General features: G+C 44.5%; 1 protein-coding gene across 1 annotated transcript in view; it reads left to right on the plus strand.

Annotated features, from left to right (window-relative positions):
* Nucleotides 1-15973, plus strand: part of XYLT1 (xylosyltransferase 1) — a 320769-nt gene that overhangs the window by 97322 nt on the left and 207474 nt on the right. Inside the window, exon 3 of the mRNA XM_019512599.1 lies at nt 5205-5730. Coding sequence (XP_019368144.1) covers nt 5205-5730 — 526 coding nt within the window. The remainder of the gene's footprint in view (nt 1-5204; nt 5731-15973) is intronic.

Below are 15973 nucleotides of genomic sequence, written 5' to 3' on the forward strand. Positions count from 1 at the left end.
TTTTTTATTTATTTTTTTTGCTTCATGGGTGGAATGAAAAATAGGAGGGAAAAGTTGTTTCTGGTTGATAAGCCTTTTCCCCCCCTCTCATTTACATGGAACAAACCCCTTAAAAAAACAAAAGATTGAATCATGAATATGGATAGACCCATAGTTAAAACATTGTGGTTTGCACTCAGATGTTCTTTTTCTATTAAAAAAAAAAAGATTTTTTTTTAAACAAGTCAAAATATTTAGTTTTAGAATATCAAAATGAATTTTGGCTTTTCAAAAACTTTTTCTTCAATTTATTTTTCAGCCAAATGATCAGTTCATGTTCAGTGAATAGCTTCTATTGCACTAATGCTGCATTGTCAAAATAATAATAATAATATTGCTGGTAATAATAAATTCACTCATGTAAACTGCTCAGGTGAAATATGGCTGTAGTTTTGACTCTCTCTGACCTTGGGCATATCATTTTCTCACTTCCATCAGTCTGTAAAATATGAATAATAAATAGATCCTCGCAGCAGAGGTGTGAAAAACAATTAGCTAATATTTACAAAGTGGTTTGAATATGAAATGTGATTCTTGGGTACTAAGAATTGTTACTGTCACTCTTTATAGTGGATGCTGTCATTTGACAAGCCCTGGCTTTGTTTTATTAGACCTGCCGTGAGTAGAAAGAAAACAAGAAAAGCCTGGAGAAAAGTTCATAAATATTTATAGCCCCCCTTGAAGGAAGTTTTATACCAAATTTCCCATAGCTACTCCCTGGTGTTGAAAAAATGGAAGTGTCCATTCCTTGGACCTAAAATTTTAAGGCATTGTCACAGACCACTCGGGTGCCCTGCTCCTGAGAGCAGAAAACAGCTCAGGAGAGACCCCTAGTGGCAAGAAGAGGGAGGCCCAGCTGCCAGTTACCAGGGCAGCTGGAGTAACAGGTGCTGGTTGCCAGGATAACCGTGGGGGAGCCAGCTGACAGGAAGGGGCAGGGCCTGGCCCATATAAGCCCAGGTGGGAGGCCAGGAGGGTAGCTCCCTTCTGGTGGCCAAATGAGGAGGAGCTCAGCTAGTGCAGACAGAGGGGAGAACCCTGATTGCGTGAGCAGCCCCTGGTTGCTGCTGGGGGTTGGAGTGTTTTCCCAGTAGGGAGTGAATGTTGTGTGGCCAGACGGTGTACCTTTTTATGTTATAGCCCAGGGGCTTTGTGTTTTTGTGTTTCCTGTTTTGACCGGAGGACCGGGTGAGGCCATTAGGAGTTGGAAGAGGCCTCATAGGGCCTCCATGGTAGCGTGGGGACCCTGGCACCAGAGAGGGTGCAGCATTTGGGGTACATTGACCCCAGCCCCAGAGCAAGGGGGACAGTGAGGAGCCCAGAGAGAGGGCCGCGAGGAACAAGAAGCCCCAAAGCAAGGGTGGGCGGAGGGCTGCGAGAAGCCCCAAGGAGGTAAAGGAGAAGGCCAAGTCACAACAGGGCCCAGGTTAAAACCATGTCGGTACCATCTGCGAGGCTTGGGCTGCGGTGTAGGGGAGGAAAAGGAGATGCAGATAGCGCCCCCTGGCACCAGGGAGCATAAAGTGGGGCAGCCTCCTGCTAATTACATCAACCAATTAATCAATTAAGATCAAGGCGAGTAAGCAGGCGGTTGGCCCATAACAGGAGGGCGGAGTCACCACTAGAAAGGCTTCAGTAGCGCTGCTCCTGTCACAGTCATCTTCTAGTCTAAGTCCATCTAATTAGAGTGCAAAAGACAAGCTCCACCACACCCGCTGCGCTGTGATGGACTACAGCACTCATGCTTCCTGTGTAATTATGCAGTATTGTCAATCAATTTCCCACCAAATAGTGTATTAAGCAAGTAACTACTGTGTTTGCTTTTGTTCAGGCTTTTCTCCATCACGTTTGTCTCCTAAAAATAGATCTTTTTCTCAGGTTTTTCCAGAGTCTGGTTTTTCTCATCCATTTCTCTTTCCTTCCTATAACCTTGCTCTTACATGCACACTCTTCTTCCCCTTTTCATTAGTATCTTCCCTACTTCTTAATTAATGTATCCTGCTTCCTGGGGAACATGCCTTTGACTTTTGGTGGGAGCACGGTACCTGTCTCTCCTTTGTTCTTTTGAACGTTGGCCCCTGCACCTTCATTACAGAACTTCTCTGTGCAGCTGCTCACCAACTCACGCACCCTTGCCCTCATCCTGTGGAGGTTCAAACCCGAAACAAGGCTTGAAAAGTCTCCTAGTAGGCCAAGAAATAAACTGAAACAAGACTCCAGGGAAGCAGGCAACCTACTGCATTCCCTTTCACCACTCCCTGTTGCAGATAGTAGCCAGAAGGGAGCAGCATGGAGGAGGCCACAAGTAGTTGCTGAGGCAAATGTGGCAGCATAAGGAAAAATGAGGGTAGTTACTGTGTCCAGGCTCTTTCACTTCTTCCTCTCTTCCCCCTTCCTCCTGCAAGCTCCTCTCATATATCCCACCAGCATCTGGCACCCATCCACCTGTCTACTCTTCAAGTTCTCTTACAAGTGCACTGCTGCCTCCTCCACCTCTTCTTCCATCCTTGAAGGCTGTTAGCCTCCAGGCAGTTTCCTACACGTACCTCCAAGAAGCAGCAGTCTGACAACCATCTGCATGGTTGAGTTCTCAAATCCCTTCCAGCACCCTTGCTTCCTGCTGCCTATATCAGTCACCTCACCTCTTGGTTACAGCTCCTAAGTTGTGTGCAGCTACCTAGCCTCCCTTTGCAGCTGATTGTAGCCTGGTATGCTTGGCCATAAGCCGAAGGTTCTTGTTGTATGCATATCATTTATAGATATGCACATAGGCCGTTTAATTAATTTGCATCAGTGTCTCACATGAGGCTGCGCAGAACTTGGCAATTCTGTTCTACCAAGGAATCTTATGAGAAGGGACAGAGATGCATAAAAATGCAAATTACTTTGTGCCTGCCTGATTATACCCCTTAACTGTTTAGAGAAAATTTGAATGACTGCAGCAGTAGATCATTAAGAAGCAAAGAGAAGCTGGCTTTGTCCTGACAGGTGTGAAAGGGAAGCATCATCTGTTATGTAATTGTACTGAATTTCTGTAATGTACAAGTTGACTCTGAGGGACTGATAGTTTTATCACCAGCAGTTGAAGTCAGTAGAGATTGATGTGCATGTGAACTGCAGGATGTAGCTATGGCCAGGTAAGCATTTGAATGTGGAGCCCAATACTTGGGTTGTAAGCTGATTTCTGAAAGGCTCATGATAGATGTGGTATTGCATTGCACAATTTTCCAAATGGATGGGATTCTCTTATCTCCCCTTCTTTGAATCGCATGGTATTCGCCAGAACTGGAAGCAAAAGGCTGGACTTGCCCGACAGTCATGTTTTTCAGGTGTGACGCATCTCTTGTTCCTCTGTCTAGAGAAATTTGCCATACGGAAAAGCAGGATGTGACAGTCCTGGGGTGAAGTACATCACCACAGCTTTTGCAGGCACACCAGTTATTGAGTTCATTTGTGTTTGGGAAATTTAGGCCTCAGAGGAAAGTAGTGGAACAACACCATGCCAGAGCCATTGTTCAGTAACATGCTTTTCATTTTGGTTTTTCTGTATTTGTGGTGGTCCTGATGCATGTCTAGTGCTGATGTGAGACCGGCTCCTGCACTTGTAGTGTCAGCACTAGCCACAAGTGACTTGACTTTGTCCTGGGAACCAGGCATTAGAGTTTATAAAAATAAAAGTTTACAAGAAGGGTATACTCTACTGTCCAATGCCTCCTGCTGACCTATGTTGTCTTCACAGAGACCTGTCATGAACATGGCATAGCCTCTGATGACAAAAGAAAATGTCACTTAGAAATCTTCACTGGCAATCACTGCTACACTAGAATAAGTTTCTATAGCAACAGGGTAAAATTATGAAGCAAGTAGTTATTCTGTGTCCGATAACTGTTTTTCTGGCTGTATTGCCTTTCCTGGATAATTTTTTTTTTTTTTTTTACGTTATATCTGTGGTCATATTCCCTATTTGGGGTGGAGGACGATGGTAGAGACAGTTGCTACTTAACTGAGTTTGCTTTTGAGCTGTGTAGTTCTCCTGGCTGTAGTGAAGACCTGCTGGATTCCTCTTTAGGGAATTTCAGAATCTGTCACTGCCATTTACCCTTGTTCAGTTGTTCTCAGCTGGGGTGATTTGCCATTGTCTCCTTTTGCGGGTGCTGTGGGGTGCATTGAGATAAGTATTCGCTCTTCCCTGCCAGGCCCTGTGAAAAGAAGCAAGTGTAGACTCCTCTCTGCCTGGCAAGGAGATAAGCTCATGGTGTTAAATGTTCTTCACTTCTCACTCCCCTTGTGCGAGGAGATAAGCACCTCCAGTGCAAGGAGATAAGCTTATGATTATCCCCAACCACTGGCCAGGAGTTAAATGTGGCAGTATGTAAATGAGTTAGTGAATTGGGCTGCTGCTCAATTCACAGGCATTATGGAGCCTAAGAAGGTTGAGAACAATTGCCCTAGGCCTACAAACTATTTAGCACTTGCAAATTGTCTTTTCTCATTGGCTGCGTTGCCATGATGCTGTTGTGTGTCAGTCAGTAACAATGTTGAAAGCACTCATGATTTTAAAAACAAACCATTTTCTAATAGCCAAGTGGCATCAGGAAAAGGGTAAAGAGCCAGACTAGCAGCCTTGTTCACACTGAGTAAAACAATAGTTCAGTCAGTGGACTTTTCTGGGAGGAAAGCACTGCTCCACAGGGCAGATTCTGGAGCTCTCGCTCTTGAGCAGCAAACATTTATTCATGCAGACAATCCCTTTAAAGTGGCCACAGGTATAGGAGGATTTGACCCTGCTCTGTTGACATCAATGAGTGTGTGGCAGGTGATTTAAACGGGAGCAGCATCAAGCCCCAAATGAGTAAGTGCTTATGAACCTAACTAAAGCCTCCCCTTTCCAGCCCGTTACTAACACAGGATGTGAATCTGGGTATCACAGCCTGGTATTAATTAATTAAAGGGGTTATATGGCTTTGTGCTTGCAATAGCAAGTGACTGGATTTGATGATCCAAGAGGTCTCTTTCTGTCCTGTATTTCTAATGTTTATTTCTTTTTTTTTCCTTATCTTTTAATTGACTTCCCTTTTCAATGTAAAAGTTGCACATGATACATATAATACAATTAGATGAGTGTAGTATAATGTGTGTAATGGTTTTCTTTTTGACTATTGCAGGATGGCTATTTTTCCCACCGTCCAAAAGAGAAAACGCGAACAGACAGCAATAATGAAAACTCTGTTCCCAAGGACTTTGAAAATGTTGATAACAGTAACTTTGCTCCCAGGACTCAGAGGCAAAAGCACCAGCCTGAGCTGGTGAAGAAGCCCCTTAGCAAGCAGAAGGAGCACTTGAAACGGAAACTAGAGCAAGAAGAAAAGGTAAAGGAGAATTCATTGCTGGGAAAGAGCTCCAATGAAGTAGTGCACTTCAGTGACCATGCTGTAAAGAACAGTAGTAGCAGCAACTTGAAGGAAATTCACAGGTCTCCCAGACAGCACCATATAAAAAAGAATGGGAACAGCTCACCTGAAATAAAGTATGACCAAGAGCCAAGATGTGAGATCTCGGGCAAGGAGGCAATCTCAGCTCTGTCCCGATCCAAGTCAAAGCAGTGTCGGCAGGAGATTGCAGAGATATACTGTCAACACAAGCAAGGGAAGCTGATGCCAGAGATGGTTACACGGCTTTGTCCCCTGGAGGGTAAGTTGGTGGATGCTGAAGTGGGATGAACTGCACTACATTAGGAGAGGAATTGTACACAGGAGTAGAGTCTTGACTCTGATCCAGTACAATAAAAAGCAACACTGCAGTAAGGTAAAGTGTTATTTTTCTCGTTTGTGTTAAAACAGCGAGCACCTCAGGATGACTTATGCAGAGAATTATGCAGAGAACACAGGATTCTTGTTAAACATAAATTGAATGTTCTGGTTCAGCTTCCTTCCAATAGATTTTTCACATGTTATTTTAACCAGTTTTTGAACGAGTTCTATCAGACATTAGCAGTAACTTTTCCTTCGTTCTCGCATACAGAGAAGCCTAGACAAGGGTGGGAATTCATTCATGCATTGTTCTACAAAGGAAATAAGCAATGTGAAGAAACAGGGAAACCGCCACTCCAAACGCTCACCTTCTACCAGCCAGCCCGGGGTCTGTGGTGCAGATCACTGGCAGTTAAAAGAGCTGCTTGGATGGAAGCTGCTAATTCAGAAGCAGGCACCATCTTTTTTCTTCATTTCTTTGTACAGCGTGTAGCACAGTGACTAGGCATGATAGTACTAGGGGTGCACCGATAGAGATGTTTGGGGCTGATACCAATAGCCAGTTTTTAAGGACGTATATCGACCGATACCAGTCTGATTTCCAATACGCAGCTCTTCAACTTGAAGGGGTGCGTCCAGCTGGTAAGTTTGGTGTAGTGGAAGGGGAGGGAAATGGTGTTTGGGAGGGCAGATAAAGGCTCCTGTGGTGAGGGAGGGAATGGGGCTGGGGCAGGCGCTGACCAGCTGGGATGGCAAGAGGCCTGGGACAGAGTTGCAAGTGGCTCATCTGTGGGCTGGGGGAGGTGTGCCCCCTGGATCTGCACAGCGCAGGGCAGGATGCAGCTGTGAGCTGGGGATGGGGACGGAGACATGGCTCATTGGGGGGGAAGGTGTAGGAAGGGTGGGCAGCTCCTGCCGCTGCATGCAGGTCATCTAGTGCTCATCTGGCAGCTCCCACTGCTGCTCCTGCCACTTGTCTGGGGGACATGGGGGGGGGTGCCCTGAGACCTGCCAGGCCAGGAAGAGCCCGGCCCACCCAAACCTGGGGGCACCCCCCTCCCCTCTGTGCCTGGGTGAGTGGTTGGAGCCACCAGACGAGCACCAGATGAATTGTGCCCCCTCCAATGTCCCGTACCTGCCTGGCCTCAGGTGCGTACCCACTGCCCTAGCCGCAATCCCAACCCCACACCCTCCCTTACCACATGGGCCTTGATCTGCCCCTTCATGCCCCTTCCCCCTCCCCTTACCCTTCTTCCTCCCCTTCCAGTTCCATCACACCAGATTTACCAGCTGCACGCACCTCCCCATATTGCCAGCTCTGCTCCTCACTGCCTACGTGCTGCAGTGTCACACGCACTCACGGGCATTTATCAGAAATTATTGGCTGCATCGGGCTGATTTCCGATACAGAACATTTTATTTATATCGGTGCTGATCTGATATTGGACCGCTGTATCGGTGCACCTCTAGATAGTACCATAAATGATACTAGCAGAACTGCATCAGACATGCATAAACTTTCATGAACAAGGGCTCAATAAGACTACAGGCAAAACATTCTGTTTTTAACGAAGTCTTCAATCAGAAAGATGTTTTCAGAGCTCATTAGCTTAGAGCTTCCAATCCACACCATAGTATAAGACAGCTTTGTTTGGTGATTTTACTTTTTGTGTGTCAGATTTATGGCTTGTCTCGCAACTCGCATGCATGCGTGTGTGTGTGTGTGTGCATGTGCATGTGTGCTGACCGATTTTTCACCTTTCAAAAAGTTTCTTATACTTCATCATTTATTTAATTGTAAAATAGCCTCCCCTTTTAAAATGCTTTTTACCACTAACCATAGATAATGAGCCCCAAACTGTATTGTCAGCAACAGTAGTGGGTATACAGAAGTCTAAAACCCCAGTCCTACAATCAGTACTTCAGTACTCGCAGAGCACTGGGGGTTGAGACAGGATACTAAACCAGTGCTACAGAATGGGATCATTCTCTTCTGAATATATGGCTCCCTTTTTTGTGAGTCTCTTTTGGCTTTTTTCACTCATGCTGCACTCACCATTGCTTCACTGAGTAGTAGAAAATAGGAAAGTGGGCAGCGGCTTCAGGCTTTGCAAAAGATTCGGGGTCTGATGGGATATTTGCAGGATAAGTGGCTTGCGAGGCTTGACAGACCAGGACAGAAGAGAAGAAAAAGCCAAAAGCTAAAGAGAACCTGACCTTGGTAAAAGGCTGAGCTCTGCCATACACTCAGAGGAGTCCCAGCAAGGTTTGATATTGCAAATGTCTCGGTGTCATTTTCTTTTCTTTCCTAAAGATACAAAATTCAGATTTTGCCTGGTGAGAGAGTTGAGTGGACTCTGCACCTTATGGATCTGTTCTACACTTTCCAGGATCTGGACAAGTCTTAAATTGTGTGTGGGGGGGAGAGTTGGTGTATATACCACAAACACCCACCTACTCATCCTTGTATCAAGTGGCAGCAGTCCCTCAACACAAGGATGACAGTCTTCCAGTAGATAGGGAGGTTATCAGTGGGTCTAGAGATGATGTACACTCACACAATATGAAAGTGCAGCAAGGGATATATTCCACAAGCATGCATTAAAAGTGTGTACAATTTAATGCCTGCAGTCGCGTCACCTGGCTGCTAATCCATCTCCCTGGGACATATTGTAACATTCCAAGCCACTTAACCAGCTTCCAGCCTTAGCCCAAAATATTTCCTAGTTCTGTCATGTATACATGTGCCCAGGGGTCAAAAGAGGTATGTTCTGTCTTGTATATGTATCCAAAGCCAGGAGAAGTATGTTGCAGTCCTGGCTTTGTAAGACATTTTCCAACAGGGACTCAGTTCAAATGTCTGAAATGTTCCAGTGCACAGCTATGCATTACATGGTGTGAAGTATTTTTGTTTGTTAGGCAGTAGAGTACATGGTCGAGAAAAGCTGACTGGATAGCAGGGAAACTTGTCAAAAATTATTAACAATAAATTGATAGACCTCTGTTCTGTTTGCAATTTAACAATGTGCATGTAGGCAGAAACAGGTGATGAATTTTCCTGGCAGTCACCTGAACAAAAAATAGTTCCTTCAATAAAGGTGTGCATCACGTATAATAAAATAGAAGGTGTAGACAGGCCATTGCTAGGCATTTTCAAACTAGCAGGGATATCCCTGGAGCTCCATTAGATTTTTATTATTCGCAGTGAGGTCTTTTTCTGAAAATGTCTTTACCCAGCCAGATGGATCCTTGTAGAAAGTGTTGACTTTTCTTTGCCTCAAGGTTATTCCTTCCTGCCACACTAACAACTGAAGTTCAGCATTTTCACTGCCAAATTCTCCTCCATGTGGTGTTCTGTGTATCCTACATTAGACACAGGGATGATAGGAGCAGGCTCAACAGCTTTGCAATAGGGAAGTGATAGAGCGGCATCCTAATCCAGGGAATGCAGGATGCAAATGCAGGCGGTGCCGCTGCACAGATGTACTATTACTCAGGAGGGATGCTAGATCTCTGAGGCAGCTTTTCCAAGGGGCTGGAAAGTCATGTTCAGCCTAAAACATATTACGGGCAATTTGGAAAATATTCAGCTACTACCAGACACTACGTAACTAGCACAGGACAACCAGGGCAGTTGCCCTCAGTGCCAACTTGGAGATGGCAGGGGAGAGCGAAAACACTGTTGCATTGTTACACTGCTGCTACCAGAGGGGAAGGCATTGAATGCCTGTCAGGAGGCCCTCAGTACTCAACACAGCCTCCAGGTTAGAGCCCCTTTCTCATTAAAACCTGAGCTTGTAAATACTGCACCCAAATGTAACCAGGTTGTGATCAGGGAGGCCAGTAGGATGGATTGTTTCCCCCCCTTTATCTGAACTTTTGTATGCTGGTGTCTGGTGGCAAGCAGCTGCTCCATCCCTTCTCAGAGGCAGCATTATGACCCTGCTACAGCCATTAGAGGGGTGCAAGGCTTAATTAGCTTTAACTTTTGTAAAGTACAATCCCCAAGCTTTTGGGATGAAAGGCACTATAATAGTGGGATTATTTGAGGTTGTACTTTTTTGAGCATCAAAGAAGCCTTGTGCTCTGTGCAGCACAAGTCAGATATTCCAGGAATCAATCTAAGTTTAGATGTTTAGCATGCCATGTGATATCCCCTTATGCTTGCATATGAAAAAGATCTCCTGTCTGTTTACAACGAGGCTGTGAACCTTCAATAGCTATGGATTGGACTAACACATTCATTCATTATTCCAGTGTATAAGCTTGTTCCAAGCCATGGTTTCCATTGAGGTGTCACCTACTGTTCAATCCCCTCAGATCCATTCTTAGATGCATAACTGTTAAGAGCCACAGAATAGCTAAGTATGGCCATCGATCATGGTACACGATTTCATCGAGCCAGCCTGTCATAAATTCTAAGTGATACATTCACATTGGTAGTTATCAAAAGAAGCGGTAGTTTACAAGCTTTTCCCCTCCCCCTTTAAAGTATTTTATTATTTCCAATGACAAAAACCTAAAGAAAGTCAAATGCAACTATCTTCATTGTACTAAGGAAAGGGTCATTTAAAACTGACAGTATTGTCCTTTCTTGCCTGTATGGAATTAATGCACTGTCTCCATGAGAACAGGAACAGGCAGGTCCCCATTCCACCTGTGTGCACCATGTACAGCGCATGATTGAATTGGATGTGAACCTTTGCATGCCACCTGAATTACATAGCACTGTGAGTGTGTGAGGTTCTGTACTGTGTCCTTAAATGCATGACTCCAAAGGACGTGATGAACACTGGGAGGCCGAGGAAACTGATGTTAAGGCTTTTAACATAATGTTATGCTGTTGTGGTCAGGGTCACAACATCAGGCAGTGGAGAGTCCTACTGTTTGTTTTTTGTGTGCTCTTTACTTTGAAGAGAAGGTTTGGAGTTAAGGGGTTTTTTGAGGAGGAACTGGGAGGGAGGGAGGGAGGGAGGGAGGGAGGATAGAAATGAAGAGCAAGAAGTCAGGAAAAATAGCATAAGGTACAACCCCAGGCTGAACGGACAAATCCAGTGCTGTGTAGATTACAGAAAGGAACCAGGAAAACATCTTTCCTGTGCAGCCAGCATGACAGCTGAGGTTACTCTTCGGTAGAAGCAACGTGCAGTGCTGCACCTTGTGAAGAATGTAATAACCTGACTCCTTGCTGGGGCCAGCCACAACTTTGTGCTGTATCTCACTGCAGGCTTCCACTCCACTTCTGTTAGCTGTTCCAGGTCTTATTTCTGATTGCTGCAGTCGTTGCTGGATCAGGGCTCAACTATATCAACGAGTATTCTCCCATACAGAGTCCCCCAGATAGTTGCACTCCTCTAGGGAAAGCTAAGAAATTATTTCTAGCCAGAGAAAGCTAGAAATAGAAAATTCTTGGTTGTGGGTTTTGGACTCTGGAGCAAGCTTCCAGAGGAGGATTGACTTCATGCCACACTTATCATGTGACAAAGCTAGCATGATTTAAGCTGTGCTTTATGGTCTCTTAGCAGCACCCTTTATAGCCGGGAAGAGCAGAGGACTTTGTGGCTGCTACTACTCACCTAACTATGCAGTGAAATTTGAGTGGCACATCAAATGCTGAAGTTTTGGGCACAAGAGCTAGGGACACATTCAGAAAGCCTGCACCTGAATTGATTCAATCTTTGCAGGTTAGTCCATACTGCCTAGGTTGAATCGGCTTGTAACCACACAGACATCCCTTCTGGACTGAAGAAATGCAGGCACATGCCTGCAGTGGCTCAGGCTAGAAGCTGGGGGGGTGCTAGAACAGCCTTGCCTCCCCTTCCAAAGTGCTGAACTGAGGAGGTGTGGCCAGACCCTGGCAGGACTGATTAGGGAGGGGTTCTTCTCCTCCCCACCTTGCTGCTCCTCTGACCAGCGAGGGAGTCAGCAGGGAGTTGCACAGCATTTACTTACACAGCAGGGAGTAGTTATACAGCATTTATCAGCTCATCAGCAAAACAAGAGCCTCTCTCATTAGTTAAAGCTCTTCTTAAACAACTTTTTCCAGGGAAGGAATGGAGGGACATTACCAGCTACCTGTTGATTAGTTCCAAAAAGCCTTAGCCAACACTGTCCTGTCTGCCTTTTTCCTGTCTCCCACAGCACAGATGGTTGCCATCATGTGGTCTGCTAGCTAATGCTGAGAGGCATCTGTGTAAGGCAGATGGGAAGGGGGAATCCCTACTTGAGAGAGTGGTAAAGTTGGAGGGAGGAGGAGCAGGAGGAACCCAGGCAGACGCTGTTGTACCTGCAGTCTCTGCCGGAGCTCCAGCCAGGGTGCAGAGGGGAGGAGCCAACCCTGCTGGGCTGGAGCAGAGCAGAGCCCCACCCAGAGTTGCAAACAAGAAAGGGGTCTGGGACAGACATTGCATAAACCAGTTTGACCCAAATCAGTTACATCTGATACTACATTCAACCAGGTTTATCTCAAACCGGTTTCAGCCATTCTCAAACTAGTTCATGTGCGCTGAACATCTGTTCTATCTCAGGTTCAAACCAGTTTCTGATCACTTATACAAGTTTATGTGTAATGTCTGTCCCAAGCCAATATGAAAATCTAGCTGCGTAGCTATTAAAACTAATTTTTTTTCCCTTTGATGTTCTCTCCATATTTGTTGGAGCCTCCTCAGTGTCTAACTATACAGCAGAAGTGTCATATTTGAGGATTCTGATTTCTAGTGACATGAGGGATCAGTGTGAAAGCTTGCAGAATACATGATACTTCTACCTTGGTCACTGGCACTAACTACATGAATCCACAGCAAAGGAATGTTATCAAGTGGTATCTAAATATTTTCTTCTCCAGTCCAGGTTATCTTTGGCATCAGACTCACAGGTGGGACTTCAGTCTGCCCCCTCATTACGGGTGACTGAACTTGGAGTCTTGTTTGACCCAGGGCTTTGGTCACAGATGGGCATTCAGCATGCCTCCAGTACCCTTTTGATTGTTTTTTAACATTCATTTCTGTTTAAAGAAAAGTCCCTAGGTAAAGGGACAGGCTGTGATGACCCTGATCTATTTCCTTTTGGCTCCTACATTCTTTCCTCTCTTTATAAGTCAAAACAGTTTTTCTGCTACCTTCAACCCTGCAGCGTAACCCTGATGATAAGTAAAACAGGAAAAAATGCAAATGACCTCTTTCTGTGTCATGTGCCACTAGTGGCGGAGTTCTTTGCAGCTCGAGGTATTTGCCTGTCTGCTTCCTGACTGATAATGCTGCCCTGCACACAGAAAGGAGAGATTTCACTGTTGAGGAATACAGTTCTCTGATGCCCTAGAGTAACACAAACTGCTTCAGGCTCTCAGACTAAAAGAAAAGGTAGTCTAGATTCACATAGCTGTCTGTGTTGAGTAGTGCACACATAATAATGGGGTAGACCTCTATAATAGCTTTCATCTGAAGATGTTGAAGCACTTTATGGAAAGACGGGCATGCCACTCACTGCACTTGCCACATCTGGAGTGGAATGCAGTAGAATTTTCTTTTCAGAAAAATACAAACAGTTTAGCGACCAGAAGTGAAAGGGAATCCATATAAACTACAAACTAAAAAGGGTAATATAGCTAAGAACCATATGGAATTTCGGCCCATTGAATGTAAAAGAGAACGTTCAAATGCTAAATAGTAAAGCAGGGAACGTAGGAACATCTGGATCACTGAGTTCAGTTTCCTTCAGTCACAGGCATCCTTTTGATAGACAAGTGGTTTTCAATCTTTTTAGATTTGAGGCACCCCTCATGAGACTCTCAGCCCTCCTTGGAAAATGCTAGCTGTTAGTTTGCACTCTTTTTGTGACAACAAAAAACAATAGAGCAGTTTGTCTATTGCAAAGAACTCAAAAAGACCACCGCAGGTCAGAATGTTTTAAACACCTTTCCTATTGGAAAACTTTGGGTTTGTCCTGTGAATCGCGTTTGCACGCCTAACAGCGCTAATATTATGTAGCACTCCGTAGCACCCTTGAAAAGATCTTGGGGTGCTCTGCCACCCTGGTTAAGAATCACTGCAATAAATTAAAAGCAAACAACAGGCACTGCAACCCCCCCTAGATGCACACAGACCACAGGCTATAGCATCTTAAGAACTATCAGCATTTTACACATGCTCCAGGAGTGGGGGGAGGGGACACTTTAGTTAAAGTGGCTCCAAAACCCACTCTAATTAAAGTGCCCACAGCGTCTCATGTATCAGCATCCCAGGGCTTCAAAAGGGCTGTGGTGGCTCTTTAAGCCATTTTAAAGTGCAGGGATGCTGATCCACAAGACACAGAGTCTGGCTGGAGTGTGTCATCCCTGTATGTGTAGAGGCACCCCATAGCACTAAAACAACCCTAAAGCCTCAAAAGGTGCACTGTCACACAAGAAGAGGGTGGAAGAAACTTCAGGTGTCACTAAGGCCTTGAATTTCTGCAGTAGTAGGGAATATATTACATTAAGATATGCTCAGGTTGTACTTGAAGAAGTCATTGAGTTCCATGTGTTTACTGACTGCTGGACACATGGCTTGGTTTACTTTTCAGGATTTTGGCCATGTGATTATTGTATAATTTTAAAAACAATTGTTTTTGTCCCTGTTTCTTTTGGTTAGGTATTTGAAAGTCATGTTCATGCCTCTTCACACCTTTTATCTATTGGCCAACATGGCAGAAATACCCTGATGAGTTTTAAGCTGTTTAAGAGTGGCATTTAAGAGCCAATGCAGATGCAGACCCAACAACATTTTAATTTGCTGCACCACAGATGACTCCTGTTGCAATAAATTTACTGTGAATAGACTAATTGCAAAATAACCCTAATTGGGTAGTTATCAATGAACAGCATCCTGCGGAACAAAAGCTGCTTACAATTAATAGCATTTAAGCTATAAACTATTCTTCTGCAGAAAGCTAAGATGTAATTACACCACATACAGAGATTGTGTTCAGTTCTGGAAACCATGATACCAGCATTTCCTTCATTATAAAGGGTAGTTTCAGCTTCAGCACACAGCACTTGCATTCTGTACTAAATGAATTTGTGAAATGAAGGAGAGTCTGACACTCCTCTTCTTACATTAGTGTGAATCAGAACCGTCTCAAGAGAAGTGTGTGGAATTATACCAGTGTAAGAATAGGGTCAGTAGAGAAGAATAAGGCCGTAGAGAACATATATTAGATGACTGTATATTGTAAAAATAGTCCCTTGAAGCCATCTGTCTATTTGCATTACAGCAGCTAAATCTTACCAAGATAGTGCTCTTTCTAGGATCAGAATATGAGTGTTTCTGGTAGAAGGAGGGACATAAAATTGGTGGACCTGGCCCTGGAGCTTCCTAGATTGTCCAGTAGTGTTTTCCTCACAGCTGTCCCCAGAGATCTTAGGAGCTTCTCTGAAGATCAAGGACTTTGGCATTCCTATCCAGAGTTGGTGAGATTATGGTAAAATAAAATGGTTTTTTTTCTGTAGGGAGATTTTCATTTCCACCGTAGAGTTAAAAAAAAAACTATAAAGGGAATGCTTAAGGCCACTGTAACTGGCCAAGCAAGGGATTCTGATAGCACTGGGAGCTGGGTTAGAGATACGGAGCCTTTTTCCTAGATTGTTGACTTCTCTGAAATGTGTGTTGCTTACAGGACATCTGTAGGTTTTTAGTTTGTGAGTCTGCTGCCATCCCACTGAATGCCAACTTTAAGGCTTTACGTGGCATGGAGGTTTTAGCTCTGAGGCACTAAAACAGCGAACACAAGGAAATACAGTTTGAAAATTTGGCATTTTTAAGGCAATTCTGGGAAGCAGGGGCAGCAAAAACAGAAAGTGTAGAGAGGCTGGAAAATTTTATGATCAGTCTCTTGCAAAACTGTTACTATAATAAAATGTCAATGTTACATAGATCATTGAAGTAGGAGAGGTGCTAGTCGGGATGGAGGAGAGTAATTACTAAATCTGTCCCAGAAATAAATCTGGGAAGAGAGCACAGGAAATGGCATTTAGTGGAGGCTTTGATAAGAATCGCTATGTATGGAAGATACAGAGAGGAAAGGAGAAATGTTTGAATGATTAATAATGCCTCCCTGTGCTCCTGGAACACATTGGTAGATGGAGAAAAATCAGTCCAATGAGTTGCCAGTGATGTGAAAGCAAGAGCTGGGAGAATTAGGGGAAAAGG

Source organism: Gavialis gangeticus, unplaced genomic scaffold, assembly GCF_001723915.1.
Source record: "Gavialis gangeticus isolate Ggan-Ray unplaced genomic scaffold, GavGan_comp1, whole genome shotgun sequence".
NCBI lineage: Eukaryota > Metazoa > Chordata > Crocodylia > Gavialidae > Gavialis > Gavialis gangeticus.